This window comes from Danio rerio, chromosome 17 (assembly GCF_052040795.2).
Source record: "Danio rerio strain M-AB ecotype USA chromosome 17, GRCz13ab, whole genome shotgun sequence".
Taxonomy (NCBI): domain Eukaryota; kingdom Metazoa; phylum Chordata; class Actinopteri; order Cypriniformes; family Danionidae; genus Danio; species Danio rerio.
The window spans coordinates 58,975,001-58,990,000 of record NC_141037.1 but is presented as its reverse complement, the minus strand read 5'-3'; the positions used below and the strand labels follow the sequence as shown (position 1 = coordinate 58,990,000).

The 15,000-nt window shown below is 38.2% G+C and overlaps 1 protein-coding gene and 1 long non-coding RNA gene across 2 annotated transcripts in view; both read left to right on the top strand.

The window, feature by feature from the left end:
• Positions 1-15,000, top strand: part of cdin1 (CDAN1 interacting nuclease 1) — a gene marked incomplete at its 3' end in the record, with an annotated part of 63,074 nt that overhangs the window by 23,550 nt on the left and 24,524 nt on the right. Inside the window, 3 exon segments of the mRNA NM_001076722.2 lie at positions 1,062-1,126; positions 1,783-1,843; positions 6,834-6,906. Of these exon segments, the coding sequence (NP_001070190.2) occupies positions 1,062-1,126; positions 1,783-1,843; positions 6,834-6,906 (199 nt within the window).
• The window catches only part of LOC147840086 (uncharacterized), a 3,465-nt gene continuing 1,774 nt past the window's right edge, over positions 13,310-15,000 (top strand). Inside the window, exons 1-2 of the long non-coding RNA XR_015513938.1 lie at positions 13,310-13,732; positions 13,781-15,000. The exon at positions 13,781-15,000 is cut by the window's right edge and continues 1,774 nt beyond it. This is a non-coding gene — a long non-coding RNA (uncharacterized LOC147840086). The remainder of the gene's footprint in view (positions 13,733-13,780) is intronic.

Sequence of the window (15,000 nt, the reverse complement as noted above, 5' to 3'; positions counted from 1 at the left end):
TTCAGATTCTCTGACGAAAATCGAATGAGAAAGAATTCATAAACTAAACTAAACACAACTAAAAGAATAATTACACTGAAAAAAAGTAAAAAATTATGCAATAAGTGGAAAAACTAAAACTGTTGGTCAAAAAATGTTTTTGTTAATTGATAAAAAAAACCTGCAATAAATGAGAAACTTTTTTGAAAAACTAAAACTATTGGTAAAAAAATTATTAAATAATAAAATAAATGATTGTTTTTAGAATTGAGCGCTCATTGTGTGGTGGAAAATGTAATATTCGCAAACAAAAATTCCCCAAAAATTAAGTAAATAAATATTAAATAAATAAATCTTAAATACATGAATATTAAACAAATTTATATTAAATAAATAATAAATAAATAAATAAATTAGTAAGTAAATATTAAATAAATAAATATAAAATTAATTAATATTAAATAAATTAATGTTAAATAAATAGAAAGATAAATAAATGAATAAATAAATATTAAATAAACAAAATGAATATTAAATAAATACATGATAAATTAATTAATATTAAATAAATAAATATGAAATAATTAAATAGATAAATAAATAAATAAATAATGAAATAGATAGATAAATAAATAGAAAAATATATAAATAAATAGTTTAAATAAAAATACAGTAAAAAAATCTATAAAGAAAGAAAGAAAGAAAGAAAGTCTCTCTTAAAGTGCTTTAAAATGCCACTCGGGTTCAGAAGCCGCACATTAAATATCACAGCAACAGGAAATGAAGGACCACAGGACCCGTTTGAGACACCCTGCAGGACCAAATCTAGGACTAAAACTACTGTTTAACTGTTTCATTAACTAAAATATGATTTTTATATATTTACAATAAAAGAAAAAAATATACAAAACTAAATAAAACTTTAACATTCATTCATTCATTTTCTTTTCAGCCTAGTCCCTTTATATCTTAGGGGTCGCCACAGCGTAATGAACCGCCAACTTATCCAGCACGTTTTATGTAGTGAATGCCCCTTCCAGCTGCAACATACTGATGTGTGTGTGTGTGTGTGTGTGTTTCAGAAGAGAATGAAGCGCAGTATGGCCAGACATCACTCTCCTGAGGTGCTCAGAGCGTATTATCAGAGGTGAGAGTTTCCATGCTTCCTAAAACCTGCCCGTACCACCAAGCGGGATCCCAGATTAATCTTAATAACAGTATTGTACATTAGAGCTGCACGAGATAGAAACCTGACTCTGCGATATCTCGTTTTTCTGTGATATATATTGTGTTATGCTTGCACATCATTTGGTCACACTTTATTTCAAGCTTCAGTTCTCACTCTTAGTAAACCATTTAGACTTCTGCCTCAGTGACTAATTTGCTCCTTACTGATAGTTATTAAAGGTAACATCACTGTATGTGTGTGTGTGTGTTCGAGTGAGTGCATGTATGTGCATGCATTTGTCTGCGTGTGTGTGTGTGTGTGCTGCTGTTGAAACACTCCTGTGGGACATCGGGTTGTTTACTGATGCTTGTTATTTTCCTAAAGTCAGTCTGATGATCTGAGCGGATCAGACCCTTCTGTGTGTGTGTGTGTGTGTGTGTGTGTGTGTGTGTGTGTGTGTGTGTGTGTGTGTGTGTGTGTGTGTGTGTGTGTGTGTGTGTAGTTCTGGTTGGTGTGGTGGGTTTGTGGTTTCAGTAATGATGGTTTGGTGTTCTGCTGGATTCATCAGGGAGACGTTCTGACTTGTTCTGGCCTGCTGGCGTGTGTGTTTCTGTCTGCTGTGTGTGTTTATGAAGGTATCGAGAAGAAGCTGAGACCAGAGCCACAGAACCACTGCTGCTGGAGCTCGCTAACCAGGTACAACACACACGAACACACACACACAGCCTAAAAAACCCAAACGCATTGTTAAGCAGGTACAACACAAACCTACACACACACACAGTGTTAAACAGGTACAACACACACACACACACAGCATTAAGCGGAGCATCCCGAGCTCTCCCAGTCTGTTAGTACTTATGAAGATTGGTCTAATGGCTCGCTCTATTAACCAATGATTCCATGCTATTATCCCTCATGCAGGAATAGTTGTGTGTCATTATCATAAGTGACATTCATAGGAGCGTGTGTGAGGTCAGTGTGTGATATCTGTGTGTAGGTGTGCTGTGTTCACACTGAAGCTGCAGTGCTGATAGAGAAACAGCAGAGTCGGTGAACAGTGACAGTTGTTTGCATCTCTGCAGGTTAGCTCAATACCAGGATAATGCCACATACTGGGATAAAAGCTACAGCAGTTAAAGGGATAGTTCACCCAAACAGATGGAAACCTGCTCACTATTTACCCCCCATCCCCCCCCCCCCCCAATCCTTTATGAGTGTTGTCTTCTGTTGAACACAAAAGAAGATATTTTGAAGAATGCTGGAAACCTGTGACCATTGACTTCCATACTCTACCTGACAAAAGTCTTGTGGCTTATCCAAGTTTTAATAAATAATATCTGTTCTTCTAGTTGCTGATCTGGTGTCAGAAGTGTCTCTATGAAAGGTAAAGGCCTTTAGATTTTGCTGATTTGAGCTCAATAAATCTGATCATGTCTTGATGTTGACTGATTTGATGAGGACAGTGCGCTCTGACTCTGCTCAGACTAAAGTCTCATCACTGAACAGAAATAATGTCCAGTATAGAATATAAAGTCCTGCTGCAGTGGAGACAGAATGAATATTGTGTCTGACTCCATCATGAGCTTGGAGGACTGCATCCATACATCTCTGACATGACTCACATCACTTATTAATAAAGTCATCTGGAATGAAGAAGAAAGCTTCAGCAGGATCCCAGAGTTCATCAAGAGTCTCTGTGTTCATCTTTAACACCTCCTCCTTCATCAGCTCAATAATGTTGATGTCTGGTGACTGGGCTGGCCAATCCTGGAGCAGCTTGACCTTCAGGAGCTTTGATGTGGAGGCTGAAGTATGAGGAGCGCTATCCTGCTGGAGAATTGTCCCTCTCCTGTGGTTTGTAGTGTAATGGGCAGCACAGATGTCTTGATACATCAGGCTGATGATGTTGCAGATCTCTCGCACTGAATAAACCCCAAACCATGATGTCTCCTTCACCAAACTTGACTGATTTCTGTGAGAATCTTCGCTCCATGTTGGATTCCAGTAGGTCTTCTGAAGTGTTTGTGTTTATTGAGATGCAGAGAAATCCACCTTCTGACACTTTTCCAAATGATCAACTAGAAGTCCAGTTTAGTATCTGTTGCTCTTACAATTGGGATCCACCACAAGACTTTGGTCAGGTAGTGTAGTATTTGCTTTTCCTACTATAGAAGTCAATGGTTACAGGTTTCCAACATTCATCAGAAGATCTTCTTTTGTGATTCAGTGAGCTGCTGCCATGTGATTGGCTGATTAGAAATTTGCATTAACGAGCAGTTCGACAGGTGTACCTAATAAAGTGGCCGTGTGCGTGTATATGCCCAAATGTAGAAGATGTGAATTTAACAGAAAGATCTGTGCACTCATTTACGCTGAACACTGTATATAAATAAAAGCATCTCTCCAGCTGAGTATCTCGTAACTGAGGCACAGTGATCTGGATGAATCGGAGAGTGTTTTACAGTGATTATGGCATGATGAATGTGTTTGGGGCTCGGTGATCCTTGCTCACAGGTTTCAGATGAGAGATCTGCTCATGATTAATATTGAAGTGATGATGAGAGCGGCACCTGATTCAGACTCACGCGGCGCCATCACTCAGTGTCGTCTCTGAAGTGCTTCTGTGTTTTCTGACTTTATTATGGAGACTCCAGACTTATAATACAGGCCAGAGTTCAGTTCAGAAGCAGAGTCTGTCTTCAGTGTACACCAGGAAACATGACAGCTGCGCCAGCGCATGATAAAAAAGAATTACATTCAATAACAGGTTCAGTTTAGTGAACATTATACATTTGCAATATATCATTTGAGCTCAAGGAATATGAATGGAAAAATGCCTGAAATGAACCTGCAATTCTAGAATCAGCTGTGCGTGTGTGCGTGAGTGTGCGTGCGTGAGTGTGCGTGCGTGAGTGTGCGTGCGTGAGTGTGCGTGCGTGTGTGTGTGTGTGTGTGTGTGTGTGTGTGTGTGTGTGTGTGTGTGTGTGTGTGTGTGTGTGTGTGTGTGTGTGTGTGTGAGTGCGTGTGCGTGTGCGTGCGCGTGCGCGTGCGCGTGCGCGTGTGTGTGTGTGTGTGTCTGTCAGTGGTGATCTGAGCTCCAGCTCTTGTGTGTTTGCAGGTGTTTCAGCTTCAAAGTCTCGCTCCGCCATCAGCTCTTGTCTTTCATATTTGTTCTCCCGCTCTCGCTGTAACTTCAGCTCACATTCTCATCTTTTCCTCTATTTTTACAGCCTTTCTCTGCCTCAAGTTTCTCTGCTTTCACAGACTTCAGGATTGTGGTCCTGAGGCTCATGAATACTGAAAACTCTGACACGCTCCAGAACACTGACACCGTACTGAACCTAGATCAGCTGTAAAAGACAGGGAATGTTTGGTTTTAAAGGAAACTTGATCTGACTTATAAATATCTCACCAGTTCACAGGCACATTAAAATAGTGCTGCACCAGCTTCATAAATCCCATTTTGGATGTTTAATACATTACTAAACTGAGTCCTTTCTTATAACAGACCAAAAAAGCAAAGGTGGTACTTATTACTCAATTACAAGGGATGTTGTATTTGTCAAGCTTAAACCTCAATCTAAAAATATGCGTATATAAGTGGTATATATTATATGTACTGTCATATTAAATGGGGAAAGAAGCGATGACTTAAATGCAGAACTACATTGTGTATTTATTATTTATAAAATAAAAAATGAGAACAAAAACAGTCCCAAGGGAGAAAAAATATTACCAAAAGGCAAAAACTACATGTTATGACTGGAGCAGGAACACAGGGAAAGCATTGACGACGAACTGACACAGGACAGCAGACAAGAGCGAGCTATAAGGGAAAATAATTGGCAACAAACAGGTGAACATAATAAACTAATAATGGGTTAACAAGGAGGGTTAGACTAGACAATAGACCGGAGACTACATGACAAAAAGAGACAACACAGACCATGTGCTCATATGAAAACAGGACTAGAACATGCAGCCAATGAGAGAACTTATTAACCATGTGTTCACATGAGACAACACTAAAGCACACGGCCAACATGGAGCCACACGCTCTACACCAGCGGTTCTCAAACTGTGGTACGTGTACCACTAGTGGCACGGGAGCTTCCTTCTAGTGGTACGCGGAGGAATCAAATATGTCATATGTACATGCTACATATATTTAAAATTTATCAAAATGATTTGTATATGAATATGACAACCTATAGCCTATATTTATGAGGTCCAGGCAACATTTGCATGTGTTAATGAATAGGCTACTATATGTTACTACTTTACATTTAAGTACAGTGCTTTTCTTTTTACTTTTAAAGAACTGTAACCTGCCATTTTTAACTTTTAAAAGCACAATTTAATTTAAATGTTGATCTTTTTATTTGTTTTACATATAAGCATAGTACAGTCTTAATGTTCAGACTATTCATAATGTTTAAAGTGGCTGACAATAATAAATATCCCTAATAATAGTAATTAATCTGTCACGTTTTGAACTCTGCAGAGCTGTAGTTGCTTAATTTGCTCTACTACGCTACGTATTTCAATACTGCTCATTATGGTGGTACTTGGAGAGACAATTTTTTTTCTGAGGTGGTACTTGATGAAAAACAGTTTGAGAACCACTGCTCTACACAACACCAAGACGAGACAGAACTCAAAACACGAGCGCATGAATAAATAAAACACTTACCGTGCACTCACATACGGCAGCGCCAGCTGAATTTGAAACCAACTAGAGTTTTGAGAACGAAAACACCATGCCTCAAACAAAACACACATGCCGAGCATGTCCATAGCCCACACGGCTCAAGACAGCGCTCATACAAAAGATGAACAGGATAAGAGGGCTTGACCCAAGAAGACTCGAGCCGAGCACAACATACAAGACAGGACAGGACTAGTGTCTGGACTCTGCCACCAAAACAAGAATGAACAAGACCGAAGCGGCAGTGTACTAACTATTAATAATAATTATTATTATTATTAATAATAATGTATTATTATTATTATTATAAATGATAATTTTTAATATTATTATATATTATAATATTTTATATTATTAAAATTATATATTATAATTTGGCTTTAAAAATAAAACAAAAAAAAAACATATAAGAATTAAAATTCAATTTTATTAAATGATAGTAATAATAAGCTAGTAAACCATTGCTTTGTAGCTCGTCTGGTATTTACATTTTTTTTGTAGCTGAATGAAAACATTTAAATATTTGGGGGAAAAAACTAAAATAATAAATGTGTGCAGAACTAATACACGGTTCATGATGAGTGCTGCAAATGCATCAAAAAAAAAAGACTATTTCACATGTTTAGATTATAAGATGAAAATGCAGAATATAAATTTCCTGAATTATACTAAGATTATATAATATAAATATATAAACCGAATTCACCAATAAATAAATAAAACAATATATGTGATAGAAAAAATACACTGTATAGCGCTTGAAACAATGCATTTCTGATGAATAACTTGGCATGATCCATATAATCATTTCCTATTTGTGAATGTATTCCTGCGTGTTCATGAACAGAATACTTGGATGAAAAGTTTTCATGCCAAAATGCTGAAGTGACCAATGTTGCTGTCAGACAGAGCTGCTGTTTTAGTGTCGTGAGTTCACCATGTGCATCTCTCTCTCTCTCTCTGTGTGTGTGTCAGGTGGATCTATCTCCAGCTCTTTTGGCTCGTCTGATGCTGGAGTGTTTCCTAGAGGAGCGCAACACTTCAGTCCGTGAGTACAACACTTTCTGAGTACACACACACACAGGTAACACTTAACATGTACTGCTGTTCAGATCAACAGCGAACTCCTCATCGGTGCTGATGAGCGGATCTCTAACTAATATGGGGACTGAAATGCTTAATTTTGAGCATATTTTGCTGTGCAGAAATGCACAAATCACATCAAAGCTTTAATCTATATTTTTGCTTAAATCAGGCATTTAGCAGTCTTATTTGTATTATTATTAAGAATGTGAAACATACAACTTACAGTAAATACAACACAGAACATACAAGATATGGTGAACATCAAACACATGAACAGCAAAAGAACAGAAAAAACAAACAGAAATCAGCAGGAATAAACAGAAATGACAATCATAATAATAATTGTGGTATTTTAAATAGTGTACTTAGCATTCATAGTATACTACTACTACTACTAATAATGTCAGTAATGGTGTCACAGTGGTGCAGTGGGAAGCACGATCACCTCACAGCAAGCCTCGGCTGGGTCAGTTGGTGTTTCTATGTGGAGTTTGCATGTTCTCCCCGTGTTGGCGTGGGTTTCCTCCGGGTGCTCCGGTTTACCCTACAGTCCAAACACATGCTATAGGGGAACTGAGTGAGCTAAATGATCCGTAGTGTATGTAAGTATGTGAATGAGAGTGTTTGGGTGTTTCCCAGTGATGGGTTGCAGCTGGAAAAGTTGGTGGTTCATTCCGCTGTGGGGACCCCTGATTAATAAAGAGAGTAAGCTGAAAAGAAAATGAATGAATGAACATTAATACTATTACTACTACTACTAAATAATACCACTATAATACGTACGTTAGTGATGAAAGTAATATTTTGTATGATGACGTCAGCAGTGATATCCGTCCTACAGAAGGTAATAACAGTAGTTATAATAATGGCATATACTCAACACTTACCACATATGTCAGTGTTCAGACGCAGAAGCGTTCAGCAATCTTTGGTGAATGTTAATTTGAGAAACATAATAATAATAATAATATCTGAACGAATAATACAGATCTGTTGAACTCTCTCTTCTCCAACTCTTGCCTGTTTGTTCATATTTACACTGTTTAGTTTATTAGTTCAATCCTGTACTGATAGCCAGACAGGAGACTCTTATCTGCAGCATAAAGACTGAGCCGTCTATACCATTCATTGGTAATAAATGTGCATTGATAATAGTGTGTGTTTATCAGTTATTGGCCATATAACATGCACATGATTGGAAACACTTCAATAAACGCCTATTAATTAATAACAAATATATAATCAATAACCAACCTGTTGAATAAATACAATATAAAATGACATGGTTGGAAATAATATTTACTATATTAACTACTACAATATAGCTATTTGTTATTGCTTATATTTTATTATTGAAATAAGTAGAAGAATATTAATGTATAATATACTGAATTAAAAACTACAATTGAGCAGAAGGAAATAACAGAAACCCTGACAGACCAAAGAAACTCAAGTGTGTCAGTGATTCAGAGGAGTGATTCATTCCTTTATTTTCCTTCGGTTCAGTCTCTATTTCAGAGGTCACCGCAGTGGAATGAACTACCAATTATTTCAGCATATGTTTTACAGAGCGTATACCCTTTCACCTGCAACCCAGTACTGGGGAACACCCATAAACTCTCTATCACACACACACACACACACTCATACACTACAGCCAGTTTAGTTCATCAGTTCCCCTATAGCGCATGTGTTTGGACTGTGGGAAGCACCCAGAGGAGACCCATGCCAATATGGGGAGAACATGCCAACTCCACAGAGAAACACCAACTGACCCAGCTGAGGTTTGAACCAGGAACTTTCTTGCTGTGAGGTGACAGTGTAAACCACTGAGCCACCATACAGTGATGGTTGAAGCATGATGGCAGAGAGAGCTGTTTTCCTGTGCTTCAGGAGACTGTCAGTCACCGAGAGCGATATATTGAGATCTTTTCTCTGAGTTATTGGTGGGAAGGACTTGCACATCTTCCTCTGTGTATTTCAGTGCAGCTCAGATACACGCGTGTGCTGGATTTAATCAACACAGAAATTCAGTGCTCGCTGTGTGTCGTTTGTCAAAGTCAAGAGTGTGATTACTGTGAGCGCTGTTATAATATACTGCTGGACAGAACACTGGAGAACAAGAGCATCCTGAACACTGCAGACCACCGAGCAGGACAACCTCCGATCATAAAAACTCATCATAGTCATAGTTATTGACTAATTTTTCATCCGATTATTATCTCACCACACACTCCTCTGATTATTAACTCACCACACACTCCTCCGATTATTAACTCACCACACACTCCTCCGATTATTAACTCACCACACACTCCTCCGATTATTAACTCACCACACACTCCTCCGATTATTAACTCGCCACACACTCCTCCGATTATTAACTCACCACACACTCCTCCGGTTATTAACTCACCACACACTCCTCCGGTTATTAACTCACCACACACTCCTCCGGTTATTAACTCACGACACACTCCTCCGATTATTAACTCACCACACACTCCTCCGGTTATTAACTCACCACACACTCCTCCGATTATTAACTCACCACACACTCCTCCGGTTATTAACTCACCACACACTCCTCCGGTTATTAACTCACCACACACTCCTCCGATTATTAACTCACCACACACTCCTTCGGTTATTAACTCACCACACACTCCTCCTGTTATTAACTCACGACACACTCCTCCGATTATTAACTCACCACACACTCCTCCGATTATTAACTCACCACACACTCCTCCGATTATTAACTCACCACACACTCCTCCGATTATTAACTCACCACACACTCCTCCGATTATTAACTCACCACACACTCCTCCGATTATTAACTCACCACACACTCCTCCGGTTATTAACTCACCACACACTCCTCCGATTATTAACTCACCACACACTCCTCCGATTATTAACTCACCACACACTCCTCCGATTATTAACTCACCACACACTCCTCCGATTATTAACTCACCACACACTCCTCCAATTATTAACTCACCACACACTCCTCCGATTATTAACTCACCACACACTCCTCCGATTATTAACTCACCACACACTCCTCCGGTTATTAACTCACCACACACTCCTCCGATTATTAACTCACCACACACTCCTCCGATTATTAACTCACCACACACTCCTCCGGTTATTAACTCACCACACACTCCTCCGATTATTAACTCACCACACACTCCTCCGATTATTAACTCACCACACACTCCTCCGATTATTAACTCACCACACACTCCTCCGATTATTAACTCACCACACACTCCTCCGATTATTAACTCACCACACACTCCTCTGATTATTAACTCACCACACACTCCTCTGATTATTAACTCACCACACACTCCTCTGATTATTAACTCACCACACACTCCTCTGATTATTAACTCACCACACACTCCTCCGATTATTAACTCACCACACACTCCTCCGATTATTAACTCACCACACACTCCTCCGATTATTAACTCACCACACACTCCTCCGATTATTAACTCACCACACACTCCTCCGATTATTAACTCACCACACACTCCTCCGATTATTAACTCACCACACACTCCTCCGATTATTAACTCACCACACACTCCTCCGATTATTAACTCACCACACACTCCACGGTTATTAACTTACCACACACTCCTCTGATTATTAACTCACCACACACTCCTCCGATTATTAACTCACCACACACTCCTCCGATTATTAACTCACCACACACTCCTCCGATTATTAACTCACCACACACTCCTCCGATTATTAACTCATAACATAAATGTAATAAATAACTAATAATATATAATAATAGGGTTTCTGGTTCTGTTTTCAGCACTGCAATGCTTTCATCAAGGTGTTTTTTTTAGAGTGTGTTGTCTGCATTGTCTTGGTTGTCACGTGACGTGTGTGTGTGATCCATCACTATCTGAGCTCAGATTCATGTAAAAGTGGTGTGTGTTTTGACATGGTCCACTTTTTCCTCTTCTGTGAACTCCCACATATTAGACTGATATTAATATGAATATTAGACATTTGTACTGTGCTGCTTTCATGAAACAATGCCTGGATAATTGTCTTTGGTGTGCAATTAGCTAGCAGGTTTGTCCAGCGCTATCGGCTAGCGCATCCATCATTCCCAGTGTTTTCAGAGCCCAGCACAGATCAATAGCCTCATATAGTGAAGACGCCTCCGACCAGCGCCTCGCCTTCACACAACACACTCTGTATTTATTTATTTATTTATTTTCCTCCACTCCTTTCTTCCCTGTTTGCATTTAAGAGACACAGAAATTGTGCCTTTGGGACGCTGAATATATATCCAGTCTCTTCAGCGGGATCAATAAGGGAGTTTGAAATTGTTTCTGAAGTCTTTTCTCCAGTGAGCGTACAGCGTCTGTGTGTGTGCTTTTCTTTTTTCTGCCCCAGACCGGGCCGGATGGATGCGCATGTAAATAAATCAATACGTTCAGGGCATTTTGGGCACATATCGAATATGATATCAACATCTATAATCCTTCCTCTCCTCCAGACGGCAGGGCGATCGTCTCGATTCCTCGAAAGCCTGTCAAAACGCTGCCGCACTGCTGGGCTTTCCTCAGCTGCAGCCATCTTTACTACACTCTCTCTAGTGTTTATTTCCCTCTTTTCTTTTCTAAGGCGGGATGCTGGATGTTATGTTTCTTAAATGAGGGGTTTTGAAAAATTCTGCCTTTATATTTGGTTATATTAAATGCATTTTTTTGTGATGATGATAAATAATAAGAAATATCGAGTCAAAACTATAAAATACTATAAAGCATGCTAATTAATCTGCCAGTGTGATTTTTTTGATTTGACAGGATTATTCTGCTTATTCTTGCTTGTTTTTTAACTCATTATATCTTGTAAGGCTTGAAGCTTACGCTGCTATTCTGAACCAATAATCGGAAACAGGAAGCAGTTGAAGGATGGCGTGTTTAAATCCATTATTTATCTGACTCCATTGTAATTAATCTGACTCCATTAAAGTTGTTATCATCATTGATAAAGAAAAAGAATCTCTACGTCTTAAAGCAGGCAAAGTTGTTTATTAAGTTATGATCAAATATACAGACATTAGAATGAAACAAACTAAGATACTGTATAAAGAAATTAGCTGTAACATGTGCACTGCTGAGCAACAAAGACAGTGAAACTGCCTTTGTTAGTATATGAGGCTACGCACTGGTGTGCGGGAGATGCAGAGTAAAAGCCATTCTCCCAGATCAACAGTTACCTTTTCCTATTATACCCTGAGCAAAGCATTGTCAAACATGAGTGAAAACCAACCCCCAAAACCAGCTGAACATGAGAACAAAGTTGAAGAGATGAAGTGGGGGAGAAGTACATTAACATACTCTCCTCAGGCCATGACCCAACAATAGTAAATATATTGTAGATTGAAATACAATTAATCGATGTCTCTGTTGATTTCATTACTACAACACTGAAGTCATAAACTGTCAAATGACACCAAACATGACAAAGTTATCTGAAGGAAGAACACAAGCTGATGAATTGTGTATGGTGAAGAGCAAATGGTTACTGTAAGCAAATGGCAGAGATGTTTATCGAAGCTGTGTGGAACTCTGCCTCACCAGGAGGACCCATCCCATGCTTGGAATGTCTCAGTAGTCCTTCATTAGCATAGAAGGAAATATAAATTATATTTTCTCAGCTTACAAACCCCTCTCAGGTTCATTGGACCTCGGAAATTATAAAAGGTCCACATGTGACCTCAAATTAAAGCTGAGTAGAGTAATCCAGTGTCTTCTTTGGCAGAGTAGTGCAGACTGATGATGATCATCATCAATGACGCTCAGAAGATATACACACAGAACACCTTTTCCTGTCAGGTGTAAGCATAGTCAGATGATCACATGGGGACACTTGTCAGGAGTTCTTGTCTGGATCCTAATGTCCATTTCACAAGATGTATGTCCGTCTTTGGCTTAGCAAGCCAAGTAATCTCTGTTATCTGTGGGATTTAGTATATCATGTGGAGGGCGTCTTCAATTCTCCAGTGTTTGTGTTCCTTGCTGAAGCTGCCTTTACCTTCATGCACAGAAAATGATTTGCAAAGGAGAGCAACCCATGAAAACTTAAAAAGGCATTCATTGACGATGTATAACTGGTGACAGAACAGCAAAAGAATAACCATGGCAATGAGAAGAAAAAACATATCTGCAAAACTGGCATTTGTCATAGAGGTTATATGGCAATAAGAGCATGTAGTAGTTCAAATATCAGCATTTCAAATGAAGACTCATAAATGACATATAATGTAATGTTTGCTCAGAATATAATGAAGGGAAAGTAACAACATGATAGGGATTATAATCTTTCTGGTGTTTAGAAAGAAAGCAAATAAAAATAAAATAAAAACAATTTGGTTGATTGTGAAGTGGCCAAATTAAATCGGTTTATGTTAAAAAGATAAAGTATATGCTTTGATATACAGGATTTAAGAGTAAGTGAAAAAAGTTGTGAAGAACAAGACAAATAAATGAGACCTCTGGAAAGATAAAAAAATATTGAAATATATGTTGATTCCAAACCCCTCTCTGATAGTAGGAGCACCAACAATATAAATGAATATGGTGTAAAAACAAAAATGGGACTTTTAATGTTTCTGGAAAAATGTACGTGTCTTTGAAAAAGTCCACCAGTATTAAATTCAAACCCCTCTCTGATAGTAGGAGCATCATCTAAAAACATAAAAGACACCGTTAATGTTTCTTAAAATATTTGTCTTTATAAAAAGTTTGGTTGATTTCAGGACTTGCTGTTGTAGTAAGAGTATAATATAATTCATGTGATCGAATTCAGAAATTTAAAAAAAATTGCCTTTGTGATGACTTGACTGTAAAAATAAAAAGCGATCTAAAAAGGTTAAAATGTCTCAAATCAAGAAATAACATGAAAGTCCATTCAGTTATTGCAAACAAAAATTGCTGTGAGAGCATAAAAAAGATTCAAAAAGGTAAAAAGCAAAATGGTTTAGATGAACAAAAAGTAAATGGAAATTTTCCTTATTGGAAAGCACATCGCTAAAGTAGGGCTTTCCAATATGAAAATATTTTAGTTAAAAAGAAGAGTTTAAGTTGACTATATGTAGAGAGACAAATGGTGTTGTTTATGTGATTGTATTTAACTGTGTGAATGTGTTGGTGTGACCATGCTCCGACCAAAGGTAACAAAAGTTGCTATTGACAATTGTGATGCAAATTTGGTCCTGTTGTTTTAACAGGAAGCCCTTGAAATGTAAGATGGGGTTGTGATCGGGCTCAAAGATCCACACCTTGGTTTGTTATTAGAGCATGGTAAAAAGGACAAGTGCACTGATACTGAATCCTGCTGGAAGGAAAGCATTTTTATGTTAATGCAATTGTGAATAAGACTGTAGCCAGGTGGCAAGTTTTGTGCTCCTGTTTTATGGTTCAGCTGCAGCTATATGGAAAATAGCAGAGAGGTCCACTTATAGGAGACAATCAAATCCAACATTAACACAGTTCACTAGATATTGTTTAACAATTCTAGTAGTCTATGTATACATGTAGTAGTACAAACAACTATTGTGTGTTTATGAGGAAGGCTGCATGTTTAACACAATCACAGGTTTGAAAATGCAAAAAGGATCAGTGCAGTCAGGGTGTAATATTATTAGGTTATTTCTGTTGAGCTGTTAGCCCACTAGCAAATGACGCTAATAGCTGGAGACCTTGCATAGCCATATTTGTCAACTCAGTAATCGTTTTACTTGAAGTTGAATTTTGGCTGCTTCTAGAGTGTTGTTCTGTGTCCTTAGATTGAGACTGTCTACGTCTCAGGAAATAAGGCGGAGGTCTGCCTCTGTTCAGAGACCAACACTTTTGTTCAGTGTGGCCCATTTTTAAACAGGAACAACAGAATCGATCTTGTTTCTTGCAAGGTATTTTGCTAGATTGTCTAATAGCTTTAACATCTTCATGACACCCTGATGCTGCTAATTCACTATGCATTTGTCTGCGTGACACGA